Source organism: Eumetopias jubatus, unplaced genomic scaffold (assembly GCF_037043125.1).
Source record: "Eumetopias jubatus isolate StellerSeaLion01/CBP00866 unplaced genomic scaffold, mEumJub1_p1.0 scaffold_2, whole genome shotgun sequence".
Classification (NCBI taxonomy): domain Eukaryota; kingdom Metazoa; phylum Chordata; class Mammalia; order Carnivora; family Otariidae; genus Eumetopias; species Eumetopias jubatus.
In genome coordinates this window covers 28,757,933-28,774,825 of record NW_028274808.1, presented here as the reverse complement: position 1 = coordinate 28,774,825, position 16,893 = coordinate 28,757,933, and the positions used below count along the sequence as shown (strand labels likewise).

The 16,893-nt window shown below is 35.0% G+C and overlaps 1 protein-coding gene and 1 pseudogene across 4 annotated transcripts in view; both read right to left on the bottom strand.

Moving 5' to 3' along the window:
* WRN (WRN RecQ like helicase) overlaps nucleotides 1-16,893 on the bottom strand; it is a 145,847-nt gene that overhangs the window by 110,685 nt on the left and 18,269 nt on the right. For 2 of the 4 annotated variants that reach the window (XM_028087591.2, XM_028087592.2), the window contains exons 2-3: nucleotides 2,915-3,022; nucleotides 2,165-2,277 (exon numbers count right to left, since the gene is read on the bottom strand). The exons of 1 other annotated variant lie outside the window; for it this stretch is intronic. In XM_028087591.2, coding sequence (XP_027943392.2) covers nucleotides 2,165-2,277; nucleotides 2,915-3,010 — 209 coding nt within the window. In that variant the 5' untranslated portion in view covers nucleotides 3,011-3,022. Of the gene's footprint in view, nucleotides 1-2,164; nucleotides 2,278-2,914; nucleotides 3,023-16,893 lie in introns of those variants that run through there. One more of the 4 variants, XM_028087593.2, reaches the window with a different exon arrangement.
* On the bottom strand, nucleotides 12,834-13,061 carry LOC114196803 (small nuclear ribonucleoprotein G pseudogene; annotated as a pseudogene).

Here is a 16,893-nt window from a genome sequence, read left to right as displayed (position 1 = left end):
CTATGAACAAACAGAAAATTGGACAAAATAGGTAAACAACAGTTTTCAGACACTGAACAATAGGCAATACAGGACTATGCTCTCTGAGGGAAAGGAAACCATGGGGGAGCCCTACAGCTGCCCCCGCTTTCTATCTGGACTTTCCAGACACCAGAACAGGGAGAAGTCAAAGCAGAGCACTGAGTTAGGGAGACAGGGTGCAGAGCCAGACAGGCTGAGGGAGCTGGAAGTAGTTCCTGGAGAGGAGGAAGCTAGGCAAGAAAGAGAATGCACGAAGAACAACCAGGGAATCATCAGATGAACAATTCCTAGGGCTTACATGCAGGCATTAAAGCTCTGAAAAGTCACCTTAGAGAGTCTTGTTGATCGCCTGGGGCAGTCAGCAAAGACTCCATAAGGGTCACACCTTATTATAGGGCTAAATTATTCCCAGAGTAAAGACTCCTATCGACCTGCCCTAATAAATCTTAAAAATAAAGGCTCAAAAGGTAAAAGCTGATCTTCAGGTAACTTAACTGTCTGACAGAGCAAAGCTCTTTTCCTTGAAGAAAAAGAAGCAAATCCAACACTCAACAAGGTAAAATCACAATGTCCAGTCAAAACCACTGGCATTAGGAAAAAACAGGAAAATGTGACCCCCTAACCAGGATAAAAATCATTTCATAGAAAAAAACCTAAAATAATGGAATTAACAGACAAGCACACTAAAAGAACCATTATAAATATGCTGAATATGTTCAAATATTTAAAAGAAAACATGAATATGAGAGCCAAAATGGAAGATATTTTCTAAAAAGAAACAAATGGAACTTCTAGAGACGAAAAATACAATAAAATTAAAGATTCACAGAATGGGATGACAGACACTACAGAAAGAAAAAAGTGAACTTGCAAACATAGCAAAAGAAACGATTCAAACCAAAACACAGAGAGAAAAAGAATTAAAGAAAAACAATAAAAGACTGAAAGGGAAGAGAACCCCATGACCAATGACACAGTATTAAGCAATCCAACCTGTGTGTATAGAGACTAACAGAAGGAGAAAAGAGTAACAGGATAAGGGGGGAAAAAAAATCTAAAGAAATATTTTAAATCGGATGAGACTAGAAACCACACACCCAAACAGCTCAACGCACCCCCAAGCAGGATGAAGACAAACCACACAAAACCTGTGATAGCAAAAATCTTTAAGGTAGCCACTGGGGGTAAGACAAAAAAGTCTGCCTATCATAATATACACAGAATTCATTGGAACTACATTCCTCAAATCACTTTAAGCTTATTGCCTTTAGATCTCACATGCTACAGCACTGACAAAGGTGAGATGGTGGAGTTAATATATAAATCATAAATGACAGATTTTACCTTCTCTATGAGACAAATTTTGTTCTATATGAGATCCAAAAGTGGCCAGTTAACCATAGTAGGAGTGAGGACACCTGAATACTATTTCTAGAATTCATCTACCACCAGAAGATCATTAATAAATAGATTAACTTACCTCTGTATCTTTCAACCATTGCAATGTACAACAGTTTAAAAAAAAAAAAAAAAAGACAGGTATAGAACTTCAAAGATCTGAATGATTCCCTACTTCTCTCCTTGTAAAACACTTCAAGAGCCTTGGATTACATTATTGCATAGTCCTAATTTAACAAGGCAATTTTAAAAAATACTAACAGTCATTTCTAATGTTCTTCTCAGGAATCATTTGCTATAATTGTTGCTAACTAAGGGCAACAGAGCTGATCACAACCATTATTCACTACTAGGTTCTTATTTTTAATGAAATATAAAAGGGGCACTTGGAGGTTGAATAATTCTTGCATTTTTTTGTCCTACATTGGTGAAATAAACAATGTGTTCATTGGTGAAATAAACAATGTGCTTATTTAAGTATTTAAATACTGAAAGTTACAAAAAATTAGCTAAGTAATAGAAAGGATTATGAATGAACAAACAGGTACATTACACATTTAATCCAGTGATTTTAAGATTTTTTTAACATAAAATTAGAACGTGTCAAATGATATTCTACATGTAAAAATGGTTATCTATGGAACACACCTTAACTGTAAAATTCAGTATACTTACAAATACTGTTATAATAGTTATCTTCTAAGGGTCCAAATTCAAATTAAACTAGGAAAGTCAAATCTCTTACCTAATATCTTCTGACAGAAAAGAACAATCACTAGCTTCATAACTATAAACAATGGATCCAGTGAATTCTAAGAAAGGGAGGTCATCTTCGAAAACACTCTTCTGAATAGATGCCTTGAGTTAAATAAAATTCCAAAAAGGCACAAATAAAGTTAAATAAGAGATGTTCATGGAAAAATTAAAGTTCAGTGAAGCATTCAAATTATAGTTCTAAGTTTTATCAACTAATGTTCTATAGACTAATGAAGTCATAAGGACAATGTAGCAAAAATAAAGCCATCCAAAAATTATTTTTCTAAAAAGCTTATTTGCAAACTTCTAATCCTATTTTCATAAGAGCACTTATTTTATTAATTTTTTTCTGTAATTATATTAGTATTCTAGCTGTAATAATGTTGCCTTAAGTTGCTGAAGAGTGGCTGGTGGATCTTGAACCTAAGAAAAGTTAAACTTGCTTACACACAAAAACTCACCAAAATAAATACTGTCTAAATTACCTAAATTAGAACAAACTAGTAAGGTCAACCATACAAACTAGATAAAAAGGTAAAATACGGAGTAAGAATCCCCATTTTGTAAGCCCCATTAAAATTTAATCCCATTCACCCAATAAATGACTAGGTTGTGGTTCAATCACAGAACAGCAACTAACTTAAATGGTGACCTGCAGTTTACAAGTGAGGACTGACTGATTTTACAGTCAAATTTACATTAAATTTCCATCTGAAAGAATAATTGGTGAACCGCACACCTTTCCTTCTACTGCAGGACAGGTCTCATTCTGCACAGACATCCATTCAGGAAGTTTCCGCTGCTGTGGAGTTGTTTCCAACTTTTTTTCATTCATCTTTAACAGGCTCTAGTTGCAAAATTCAAAAAACAATTACTCTGTGAATAAATATAGTGCAATCTTTGAAAGAAAACTCAGAGAGAGGCCTGTGGATATGACTGAAGAACCAAACGTGCACATTTAAAGTTATAGCATTTGGCCCACATGTAGATTTTAAGAGCTGGAATTGCAAAACAAAAGGAAACATATAATATGCTGGATCTAATAATTATATATTTAGTAGTATTTCTTCTTTTAAAAATAAGTGAGCCAATTTAATTGAGTTCTAAGGTTCTAGTAGTTTCAAAATCCTATTATTCTATGACTTTGATCCTTTCAAAGAATAATCTTTATCTCATCACCAATGACAATCCTTGGGTGTGTAAATTCTTATAGATTTTGACATCTTTAATTTTCTTATCATCTGTCCTAAGATCTAAGTAAACTCCGCAAACGGTTGGACTTGTTCACAAGTCTACTTGAAAAATGAATTTTTAGACAGAACAGCTTTTTTATATTGAGGTTTTTTTTATTAAGCTCTTGGCCTAATAAGTGAACAAATTTCCCTAAGAATAAGAGTTTCACAGAGGATATTTTTAAAAATCTGTTACTAGCTGTGAGGGCTCTTCTCAATGTAAGCCACACGTAAAGAATGGTTATAGAAAACACAGTGAATAAGAGAACCATGACAAACTCTTTTTGTTAATGGCAAATGGATCCATACACTGGTGTGACCCAACATACTACATTGAAGTAGCTTTAAGTTCTTAATAAATCTTTCCAACTCCGACCTTAGTTCCTATTATCTCAAATTTCTAGTAAAGGGGCAGCAGTTTTAAATTTATACCTGAAGATTCTTATGAAATATGTTTATATGAAATAATCACAGCAACTATTTATGATTTAGGGATAACCTGTCATCCCTATTGATACTTAGCAATAAAAACCCTGAAGAAATTACACAGTATCAGCAGGTATCCATTTCAATTGCTCATTTTCTCAAGCATGAACCCCCAAAACTGAGAATACTGATAATTTATAAAGGAAATTTTTAAAAGATTACTCTAGCAAAATTTTCTATATAGAACCAACTCCACCACTCTTACACATTGGGAAGAAAAGGGTTAAGAACAGGTTGGTAATCCACTCAACCTACTGGGGGAGGAGAAATGAAAGACCTCAGCCCTGGATCCCAGTAATACACTAATAACCTCAAACCAGAAGGTAGCCTTGTAAACCTATCAATGATACTTACTAGCAGAAAAATACCAAAGAGGGGCGCCTGGGGGGCTCAATCGTTAAGGGTCAGCCGTTGGCTCAGGTGCTGACCAGCCCTAGACTCCCTGCTGGGGGGGGGGGTTGCTTCTCCCTCTCCTATACCCTCTGCCTGTGTTCCTGCTCTCGCCGTCTCTCTGTCAAATAAATAAATAAAATCTCAAAAAAAAAGAAAAATACCAGAGTACCTATCTAGAAAATGCTGTTCGCAAGATATAGCTCAATTATCTTGACTGCTCATCACAAATGAGCCTGGAATTATGGATTTATTAATTTATGGCTGAAAAATGGGGAGTAGTCAAGTAAGCTGTGTAATTAAGAGAATATAAAACAGAGGAGTTCCAAAACCAACACAACTTCCTCTGTGCAACTTTTTTTTCTTTTTTTTTTTTGCACACATTGCTCAAAACTATTCTGTTAATCCAAAACCATAATGTGTCCTATTGCAAAAGAAAAGGACATTTTTGGAATCTGTGTCTGACAGTCTGGGGATCCTCCAAAAAAAGAATATGCCATCTGCACTTGGTGCTTGCTTGTATTCTTTGAATCATTAACAAAGTTTGGCTTTGGGTAAGATCTATGATTCACTGAATCAGAATGGACAACTCAAGTTTGGGTGTTACATTTATATTATATTAAGATAAAATATGTAAAATATGTTTTTATATTTTATTTTATAAAACATTTTACAAATGTTAGTAGTTATTAATACATTTATATGTGTCACAAATTCAAAACTCTTAACAAGAGAGTTAAAAATTGACCCCGAAGTGTACTTTTATATATATTTTGTTCTTAATCTTAAAATATTATTTTTATGAAGTTGGAAAACAAGTTTTTGCTATACACAGAGTAGATAATTTGCAAAACTGCCAGAAAACTGTGGTTTCAGCAAATAATAGACAACTCTATAAAAACAACTATAAAATCTTGGAATTTTGTAAGTAATTCATTCACACTGCCAAAACAGAAATAAACTTCAGTAACTCTTCCCTGAAGCCACCTATAACACTAAAATCATTTTAATTTGAAATGGCTAGTTTTCAGATGTAAAATACTTTTTTCACACAAAATTCTGTCTAGATGCTTCTAGGCAAAGAATTTAAAAGTAAACCTGTTTACAGACCTAACATCTTTGTCAAATTTACTTAGATCTCAGGACAGATAAAAAGCACACAGAAAATTAAGGTTGTAGAATAATTTGCAACAAGGAAATTCTTCAAGATACCTGAGGATTTTAATCGTTGATCAGATAAAGGTTATTCTTGGAAGGGATCTGAGTCATTGAATAATAGAATTTTTTATTTATATACTTAGTTGTTATGTTGTTGAGTATAAACAACTTTGACAAGTCTTTTTCTAAAATCAAGTCTTTTATCATCTCATAACACTTCATCTTGTACCATTAAAAGATCTTAAATTCCTCTTTGAAATAAATACAGATGGTCCCTGACTAACAATGGTTTGACTTGGGATTTTTCAACATTACAACAGTGCAAAAGCAATACACATTCACTAGAAACCACACTTGAGATTTTGAACTCGGAGCTTTTCTTGTGCTAGTGATGTGTGGTACGAGCTTCTGTGGTGACACGGGCAGCTCCCGGTCAGCCACACAGTCACAAGGATAGACAACCCGTACGCTGACAACCATCCTGTAACCATGCAACCATTCTGGTTTTCACTTTCAGTATAATATTCAATAAATTGCATGAGATATGCAATATTTTATTATAAAATAGTCTTTCTCTCAGATGATTTTAGCCATTGTAGACTAATCTAAGTGTTCTGAGCATGTTTATGGTCAGCTAGGCTAAGCTATGATGTTCGGGAGGTTAGATGTATGAAATACATTTTCAGCTTCCGGTGGTCTATCCGGGAAGTCCTAAGTCAAATAAGATCCGTAATATACTTTGATTTGCTTCGGTTTGGACTTTCCTGGAATCATCCTGCCTGTCTATTTACCATTATCTGCTACTTTTCAATCTTGGTGACTTTTTTAAAGGCTGCCCCTAAACAATATACACCTGGGATTTTTATTATTTTTTTATTTTCCTATTTTTTTGTTTTGAATAATCCCATTGAACATGTCTTTCAATAGGGTAATTCATCTCATTTGCATTTAGTGTAAGAACATGGGTTTTCTCTTTCATCTTACTTTGATTAGTATTTAACTTACTTTCTTCAGTTCTTACTTTTTTCATTTCTCCTGATTGGCTGAAATTACCCTTCATACTCTTTTTCCATTATCAGTGACAAAATGTCAATTTTTTTCCATCCTATTACCATACTATCTCAGGAAAATAATGTAACAATATCCCTTCCCCACCATGACCCTACACTTGCACTGTCCTGTTTTTACTTTGGCACCCTTCTAATGACTGTTTTTTGTTGATGTGGTTTTGGTTACAGCCTGTTAGTTTTCTTAGTATTGCTCTTCTATTTCAACAATCCTTACTACTTTTTAAACATTTTTATTATGAATTTCATCATCTGTTATATGTAAATATACTGTTTACCATCGTTTCCTCTTCCCTTTGTCTTACCCTTCTTGAATCTTTATTCTGACTCGATTGTTTGTTTAGAGAACTCTTTAAATTATTTTCATCAGGTAGAATATGAAGGTAATAAACTCTGACTCCCTGTATATGTGAAAATGTATTTCTTCAAATAGACAGAATGATGTGTTGGCTGAGTATAACAGTCCCTCAGTAGTCTGTAGATATTCTTACTATCTTCTACCTTTTGATGCTGCAAGTAAGAAATCCATTGTTTCTCTGATGCTTTTTCTATTGTAAGTCATCTATTCCCCATCTGGGAGCTTGAAAGACTTTCAAGGATTTTTATATTTTAAGGAGCCTAAGCATAAACTCTATTCTCCTTGGGACCAGTGAGTCCTTGGAAGTCTTTTTCTTAAGATCAGAAAAATTTCCCCTCAATATGGGTTGAATTGTATCCCTCCTCAAAAAAAAAAACAAGTGTCGGGAGTTCTAACCTCAGTACTTCAGCATGTGGCTCTTTATTTGGAAAAAGTCATTACAGAGGTAATCAAATTTAAACAAGGTTATTACAGTGGTCTCTAATCCAAACTGAGTGGTGTCCTTACAAAAAGGGGAAATACGGACACAGAGACAGACATGCACTGAGAGAAGATGATGTGAATAAACACATGGAGAAAGAGCCATCCATCTACAAGCCACAAAGAGAAGGTCTCGAACAGATCCTTCCCCCACCACCACCCTCCGAAGGAAACAACTCACCAACAACTTGATTTCGGACTTCTGGCCTCCAAAACTAAACTATGAGACAACAAATTTCTGTTAATCATGGAGTTTGCAGCACTTAACTATGGCACCTGCAGCAAACTAATATACCCCTATTTCTAGTTTAGTTATTAACTGCCACTATCTCTTCCCTTTTTTCCTTCTACAACATTTATTCACATGCTGGTGAATTTCTTCCTGCCTGGATTTCTTCTCCTAGACTCTATCTTTTCCTTCCTGACTACCATCTCTTTAATTTTGTTCTTTGTATTTTAAGATACTCCTTACACTTGACTTCCAAGATGCTAATTTCACTCCCAATGGTGATAGCCCTTTTCAGTTTGTCTACTGAATTTTTATAATGTTAAGATCTTGATTGTTAGTTCCAGAAAGTTTCTTTATTGCTCTAGTTTAGTCCCTATTATTTCTTTCTTTTATAAAAGTTATAATCTAGTTCAAATATCTGTTTCAATAAAAGTCTCCTATTCTGGGTGTTCTTCGGTCTTCTTTCCACTGATGCTGGCTTCCTTATTAGTTGGACTGTTGCTTTCCTTTGCCTGTAAAACTGTTTACCATCAGCAGTCATTTGCTCTTAGGGTCCCTCAGGAAGTTGCAAACAGGACAAAGACTCTAAGTCTTCCACTTAAGTATTAGGAGGCAATTTCTCTATTCACAGGTCTCCCAAATTGTAATCTCAAGACCTAGACCACCAGAACACTGAGTTCATCAGTACAACTCCTCTAGAAGCACTCTAAGACAGGAAAGATCAAGTAGGCGTCCTAGGACCAGCTGTTCAGTTCATTCAACAAATACCTATTTTGTTTTCAGCCACATTTGTTCTACCACAGTAATTCCACTGAGTATTTTATTGAGGGAATTATGTTTCAATTCCTTTCTTACCCTGCAATTTTCCTTTTCAACCACTTTGAATTCTTTTATTTTTTTTCTCTTTTTCCAATTTTTATTTAAATTCTGGTTAGTCAACATATAGTGTAATATTGGTTTCAGGGGTAGAATTTAGTGATTCATCACTTATATATACCACCCAGTGCTCATCATAACAAGTGCCCTCCCTAATACCTATTACCCATTAGCCCATCCTCCACCCACCTCCCCCCATCCATCCTCTTCGGTTCTTTTATTAACACATTTCCTGCTGAATCCACTGATAATACTTATAAAGACTTTTAGGTTTTTTTGTTTAGAAATTATTTTTTTAAAGATTTTATTTATTTATTTGACAGAGAGAGACAGTACAAGCAGGGGGAGTAGCAGAGGAAGAGGGAGAAGCAGGCTCCCCACTGAGCAAGGAGCCCAACATGGGGCTCAATCTCCCATGACCCTGAGATCATGACCTAAGATGAAGGCAGACGCTTAACTGACTGAGCCACCCAGGTGCCCCTAGAAATTATTTTTTATCAAGGGTCAACTATTCAGCTAAGCAAGCTTGATAGCTGTTGATTTTTCTCAAATACATGATGATTCTCGATGCCCACTTCATTTATAAATGAAGGTCTATACCAGGAGTCTACAACATTTTCCACTTGACGGCACATTCAGAAAATGAAAATATTTTTATAGCATACAAGGAAGGCGATCTGGGAGTGTGTGTATGACATTTTGTAAAAATTGCATTATACCTTCATTGTAAAATTAAATTTTTTATACAAGAAACTAAGTTGTTTAGATGAACATAACTTTTGCATATTAGGCTTTCTATTTTTTTTTTAAGATTTTATTTATTTATTCGACAGAGAGAGACACAGTGAGAGAGGGAACACAAGCAGGGGGAGTGGGAGAGGGAGAAGCAGGCTCCCCCACTGAGCAGGGAGCCCGATGTGGGGCTCGATCCCAGGACCGTGGGATCATGACCTGAGCCAAAGGCAGACGCTTAACGACTGAGCCACCTAGGCGCCCCTAGGCTTTCTGTTTAAAATGGCTACATACAACTCCTGATTAAAACCTTTAACATTTTCTTAATATTCTATATAGCAACCATCACAGAGAAGATTTATTAGCACAAGTGGTAGCAAATGGCAAGAGGCTTTGCTCTAAAAGCCTGAAAACTTCTTTTTCACTATTAACCAACATTCCAACAACTCGACCTCTTTAAATTGTACTTCAAGAAGGCTAAAGTTCTTTAAATCTAACAGCTTCTCCTTTTCTTCTACTGAAAACTATGTTAATTCCTTCTGATGATATAAATAAGTTTTGAATATAAATGAATTTTTTATATCAAGTATTTCAATATAGTGTGCTAAAGCTCTGTCATAGGCATAATGCTGAATTTGCTCTACAAGTATTATTAATTCATCCTTAGGACTCAAATGATACCCATTAAACGTCACTTCTAAAACTATTTTAACTTCACTCTCCCAAAGCTGAATTATCACTCTGAATCCACAAACTTTGTCAGTACATGTTAATATATTTTCCACATAATCATTGCACTTTTAAGTTAATTCAGGTGCTCAAAATGTCAGTTAAGAATACTATTTATTGAAGCCAATAACTATACTTCAACAAATCTGCAAAGTAAAAACCATTCACATGGAATAATTTGAAATTTTCTTTTAGCTTATAAATCTTTTAGACTGTCAATATACTTCATTACTGAAATAGCTAGCCACATTTATTCACCTAAAGCTGAAAAGAAAGTACTATAGTAGCTTAGACTTCATTAGGTTCACCATTTTTATGACTTCATTTAATGTGGAACTCAGAACTACAGGCAAATTTTAATATACAGGAGCTTCTCTGTGAATAAGACAACTTATTACTTAGAATATCAGGGTCTTTTTTTTTTTTTTAATTGAAGAGCCTAAACCTTCCTGTTATTACCAGTCCCAAACTTTCGCTGTTTTCATAAAATTTTGTATGTTTCAAGATATTCCCTTTGAATACTTCAGTTTTAAAACTTCTCTGCCAAGCAAAGAATGTCCTCTCAAGCATTTTTCTTCAAGGATTCTATACAGCCTTCTAACCGAGGCCCATTACTAACATTCATGGATTCATATCTGCAATGAACACCTTTTTCATTAAATAATCCTCTGAATTAGTACTGTCTTCTATGTCTTTGACAAATCTTAAACATATCTTCTAACAGAATAATTGAGAATGGCAATTTTTCCATTTCCTTTGCCTTACTGATCCCTAACACAGTGTTCCATATAGGCAGGAAAAAAGAGCACATTTGGCAAACTAGCAAAGTATCTGGCCTTTACTAATTGTGCAATCCTGTAACCAGCTTCTTGAGCTGAAACTGATGATCACAACCTCTTAAAAGAATTTTGTTCTCCGGGCACCTGGGTGGCTCAGTTAAGTGTCTACCTTCAGCTCAGGTCATGGTCCCAGGGTTCTGCTCAGCAGGGAGTCTGCTTCTCCTTCTGCCCCTCCCCACTGAGCTCATGCTCTCTCTCTCTTAAATAAATAAAATCTTTAAAAAAAAAAGAATTTTGTTATTTTGTGCTCAAATATTATTTCAAAAAATCAAACTTTTTTTAGTAAAATAGCTGTTTTATGAGAAGGTACCAGAGTATTTTGTTTGACACCCCTATTTCATTTGATTTAGCCTGTAAAGAATTATGGAAACACCATATAATTCTGAGGTAATTTTTTACTTTAGAGACTAATTATTGATGAAATATTTACTGTTACATTTAACTCACAAATCAGATGACTTTACAGCTTTGATCAATAAATTAGGCAATACAGTGGGAAAGCAAATACCTGCAGAAATTAAATTTATCTGAATATAAAATACTTAAAAAATAAAGTACTTGAAATACTATAAATCCTTCATTCCTTGGGAAACGTTTCTTGTCAATTTTTTTGTTTGTCCAAATTCTTATTTTTTTTAATAAATCTTATCCCAAAAAACGTTTTTAATGAAAAAGACTAAACAAAAACAATGCACTGAAATATTTTCAGTTAGTTTAATAATTTAAATTTAAGTAAGCAAAATACACTTATAATCAAAAATATTTTTAAATGAGCTTCTGAAGTTACAGAGGTCTGTATTTCCCTTATTAAATCAATGGAATTGTATTATGTTCAATTATTGATTATTTTTAGATATAAGCACTAGTATAAATTCTAAAAACAAACATATTATGAAATTCTATCATAATCAGGGTTTGACAAACTGTCACATCAAAAAGGCCATAATAAATAAATAATTAAAAATTAAATAAGCAAGAAACTTAACAAAATTCATTGTTTTCTGTTAGAAAATACTGATAAGAATTAGTTAACAATCATGCTCTTTTCTGTTAGCAGTAAAATAATTATGAAAATTAAGACAAAAATGAAAGAATTTTGGGGCACCGGGGTGGCTCAGTCAGTTAAGCATCCAACTCTTAATCTCAGCTCAGGTCTTGATCCCAGAGTTGTGAGTGTTAAGCCCTGTGTGGAACCTACTTAAAAAAGAAAGAAAGAAAGAAAGAAGTTTATATACACAAACACATATAACTTTCCCAATTATTAAATAATATACACATACAAAATTAAAATAATAATTAGGAAATTATTTAACAGGAAAGTCAGGAGGAAGTGCTACATAATACAGCCAGAGAACAACCCTGTCTGACCATGTTACCATGCATAGCCATCCATGTTACTGTATTGTACGGATGGAAGTTTCTGTGATTGGTCCTGCATAGCAGACCACCCAGACCTGCACAGAGGCAGGCAGGTTAAAGAATGTCATGTGTGAGACGTGCTGCTGAGTGATCTCGGGAGCCTGGCTAGTGGACATTAGCTAGCCTCCAGGTCAGAACTGGCTCTTCTGGTCTAGACACCAATAGCTATAGATTTTGCCTTGCATCCCCTCAGGCTCCAGGCTGGGCTGGCCCCCCAGAATAGAATCCAAGTGGAGAGGCAAGCACATATGGCCCAGGCTCCTTGAAGATGTAAAGACATGGTAACACAGAAATGCTGCTTGCTCCAAACCACACAGAGGCAAACAAATGTTTAACTTCACACCTGGTCATTTGCGCCATAAATACCACCATTATGGGGATGGTCAGTTGGAAGTCTCACCTGAGGGGAAGACACTGCACCCAGGCCTGGCTGGAACCCCAGTCTGGCTGTCCCCAAAGGGTTCCCCAGCTAATGAGATTAGATGTTGTAAGTACCGATTTGATGTAACTCTTTTTTTTTTTTTTAACTATTATAAAAGTTTATTTAACAAAAAAGTTCAATATGAAAATGCACACGACCTGATTTTTATGTTGTAGTAAAACAGGTACTATGGAGGGGACATGTGGAAGCAGTTGATTTCTTCTGATGAACACACCCATTGTTTATACTCGCTCCAAGGCTTCTAATATGATACTATTTCCTCGTATTACCACCATTCCAATATTGTTCTCATGCCCACTAGCTGCCATCTCCACACATTCATCTATCATAAGATTCATAAACGGATCAATCCCCCGCAACATTCCTTGGACATGTCTGCCACCGTTTAATTTCAATGATAATTTCTTGTCCACAATTTTTTTCAACTCGGGAGGGTGAGCTTTGCTCATGGTGTCTACTCAGCAAGCTCAAAGATGCCTCCAAACAGAATTCATGGCATCCCTCACCGATGTAATTCCTATTCACTTTTACTGCTTACTATTGCCCTCACCTATGCGTAGATTTCCCTTTTCTTCTATTTCCACTAGGTTTTTTACTTTAAAATATCAATAAAGTGTTTTTCCCCCTTCAAAACTGAGAGTATGGCTGCTGTGAATCGTTTCTTTAGAACAGTTACTTAACTCAAGTAGTTTACAAAAGGATCACCATATAGAATAATGTTCAAATATAATTTCACCTATTATAAATCTTTAAATGTTTCATAAAAACTATAAAAAATACGCAGCCATCAAAATTTTGCCTTATAACCCATATCACTATGCTACAGCACAAATTGGAAGCCACTAACTTTGCTCCAGCTAACTCTTGCCAGTATGGACCCAGTGTTACCAGATCTCCCAGTTTTTCCAAAGATGAAGAAATTGCACCATGCAATCTTCCATTTAAGAGCAATATCCAAGACCCCTCTACAGGCCAAAATTTGGCGTGCGGGCCTTCCAATTTACTACTTCTGCTGTAAACAGATCGGTACCAGCAGCTGGTATGGGTATCCATAGTAATTTTTAAAGTCAATACCCATTTACAAATCATTCTTTGAGTGAAATACTTGAGTACGTTTTTGTAGAAACTCTATGGAGTGAGTGATGGCAAAAAACTAGGAATATGCTAACAAATGGCATTTCCTTTACAGAAGCATACAGAGGACAAAGAGTGGTTGGATGGAACATCTACTTAATTAGAGCAGTAGCAAGTGAATTACCCTAGGAATGGAGCACATCCCCTTTTACCCCCATTTCTGAGTCTACTGTGTCAACTCACACTAGATTGGAGTATTACTCCACTTTTCTCTATGGCTTCAATAATAATGCTAGAAGCATGCACACAAGAAATCTACTTTCCCAAGCTGCCTAATTGTGACTATAAACTATGAAGCCAGAGTGAGACATGGACCCAGTTCCTCCAACCCATCTACTATCAGTATCAACTATATGCTTTACCAGTCAACTTATTTAAGGGCTGGTTTGATGGTCTAGTGTGAAAATTATGTTTAACCAGAGCTGAGGCTAAATGAAAGCCATCTTTTTCATGAAGGCGGGCCAAGGAAGTATTTTCCTGCACTACCAACATTTCCCTCAAAATAATTCTCTAGTTTTACACATAGTTTCATTTTTAAGAATTAATCTCACCCAAAAAACCAGCATTCCTCATAAAGATTTATATGCAAGGATAGTCATTCTTGTTATATATGATAGTTATTTAAGATATATAATGTAATATACAATATTTATAATGATAAAGAGTTGAAAACAGACATGTCCAACAACGGTAAAATAGTTAAATAATAAATTACGTCATATCCATAAAACAAAGCACTATGCAGCCATTAAAAACATAATTTATCAAGTGAAAAAGTTAGACTCTAATTTTACACAATAAATATGTATGTATTTGCATGTGTATATTTTATTTTTTTCATTCTTTTTTTATTATTGTTATGTTTTTTTTAATATTATTATTTTTAAAGATTTTACTTATTTATTTGACAGAGAGAGAGACAGCGAGAGCAGGAACACAAGCAGTGGGAGTGGAAGAGGGAGAGGCAGGCCTCCCACAGAGCAGGGAGCCCGATGCGGGGCTCGATCCCAGGACCCTGGGATCAGGACCTGAGCCGAAGGCAGACGCTTAACGACTGAGCCATCCAGGTGCCCCCTATTGTTATGTTAATCACCATACATTACATCATTAGTTTTTGATGTGCATGTGTATATATGTATACACACATATGCTACATAGAGAGACATATGTATACCTGCACACACATATATATACACCTATACATGTATACATAGGCATACATATACACATATATCCATATTCGGTATTTTTAAAGGTCTGGAGCAATGTATACCAAAATACTAGTAGTTATCCCACAACTACAGATGGTTTTTTATTTTCTTCTTTATACTTTTCTATATGTTCCAAATTTTCTATAAGAACATGTGTTACTTTTAGCAATCGGGGGAAAGTATGCCCAGAAGAGGGGAAAGGTCGTTTGTCTGTTTTTTTTAATGAACAACCAAGGCTACATTTTTTAATACTCTAGAACAAGAGTTAGCAAACTTTTTCTATAAAGAGCCAAACAGTAAATATTCTAGGTCTCATGGCAGATTGTCTCTGTTGCAACTACCAAGTCAGACATTGTGGCTCAAATATCATAAATAATACTTAAATAAGCATGGCTATGTTCCAATAAGACCTTATAGACAATGAAATCTAGCTTTATACAAATTTCATAAAATTTTTCTTCTGATTTTTTCTTAGCCACTTAAAAATGTAAAAAACCATTTAGCTCATAGTACAAAAACAAGCAGCAAGTCAAACGTGACCCCCACACGTTTGCCAACTCCTGCTACAGAACATAGACAAAATGGTCTAAGACTGGAAAATGTCCAATGCTACTTGCATTAACAACTACAGCAATTTTTTTTGATCACCATAATACAGTCATAAAATACCTAATAAGAATACAACTTCTTACTAAAACCTTTTTGATATATTACTTGCAAAATGGACCTCATGATACCTAAATGAGTAGGCTTACTATACAGGGTTAGTAATATTAGCCAATTAAATGTTAAGAGATTATCTCCTAAAATTAGGAATTAAGTTTTGAAAAAAATTCATCTTAAATGATTTTATTTGACATCAATTAGATAGTAGGAAAGCTGTCTACAGCAGGCACACTTAGTGTCTTTTAGTTCATGGCAATAGAAATACACCCATGAGATTCAAGATTTAAGTTAGAACAAATACAGGAAAATTAAGACCAACTGTATCCCACATTAAACTAAGAAGGGATAGCTCTTTAATTACCTAGCTTTTAAATCATACTCTACTTTGCTCTGTCAGAGTCGAAATTCATCTCAAGAGTACATTTTTTTACTTGAAATGGTATCATCTTCTAGAGAATGCACAAACTAACTCCTGTTTCATAGAAAGCTGGGTTTCAGTGGGTTAGCTCAGAGATGTCTTTGCTCCTAAAACCTTTAACTAATGCTGGGGTGCCTCGGTGGCTCAGTCAGTTAAACCTCAGACTGTTGGTTTCAGCTCAGGTAAGGATCTCACGGTTCCTAGGATGGAGCCCTGAGTCAGGCTCACCACTAGACAGAGTCTGCTTGATATTCTCTCCTTTGGCTCCTGGGCTCCTCTGTCCCTTTCCTCACACGCATTCTCTCTCTCAAATAAATAGTCTTAAAAAAAACCCTTAACTAAGGTAAGGAAATTAATACCTACTGTTACCATGGTAACTGATTTGCCTAATTGCTTGAGGGCTAAACTGAATAAAGCATCCCAACCTTCTTAAAAAGCATTAAAAAAAAAAAAACCACTGGTAAGTTAAATGACACCTAAAGATAACCATTTCAAGGCCAGGAAAAAATTGTTAGTAAGTAGTGCAATGCTTAACTGTTAGGCAATTATCTTGTTTAATGTGAACAAATTTTCACCTACTACTTAAAATGGTTCACCTCTACTTTGTTCAAAATATGTAAAGGCTAATCTGATCAAATACACCATTTTATAAATTCTGATTATTTAGTCAAAAATCAAGAACGTTTACAATGACTCCGAAATTTGGCAACAAATGTCATAAAAGAGTAGATAAGCTATAATTTTAATTTCTCACCTTGGGTATTTATGCAAATTCTATGAATATCCACTGAGTTACACACTATTTCTCTGAGGAAGAAAACTCACCATCGCTGTATAACAAAGGGAAGTGTA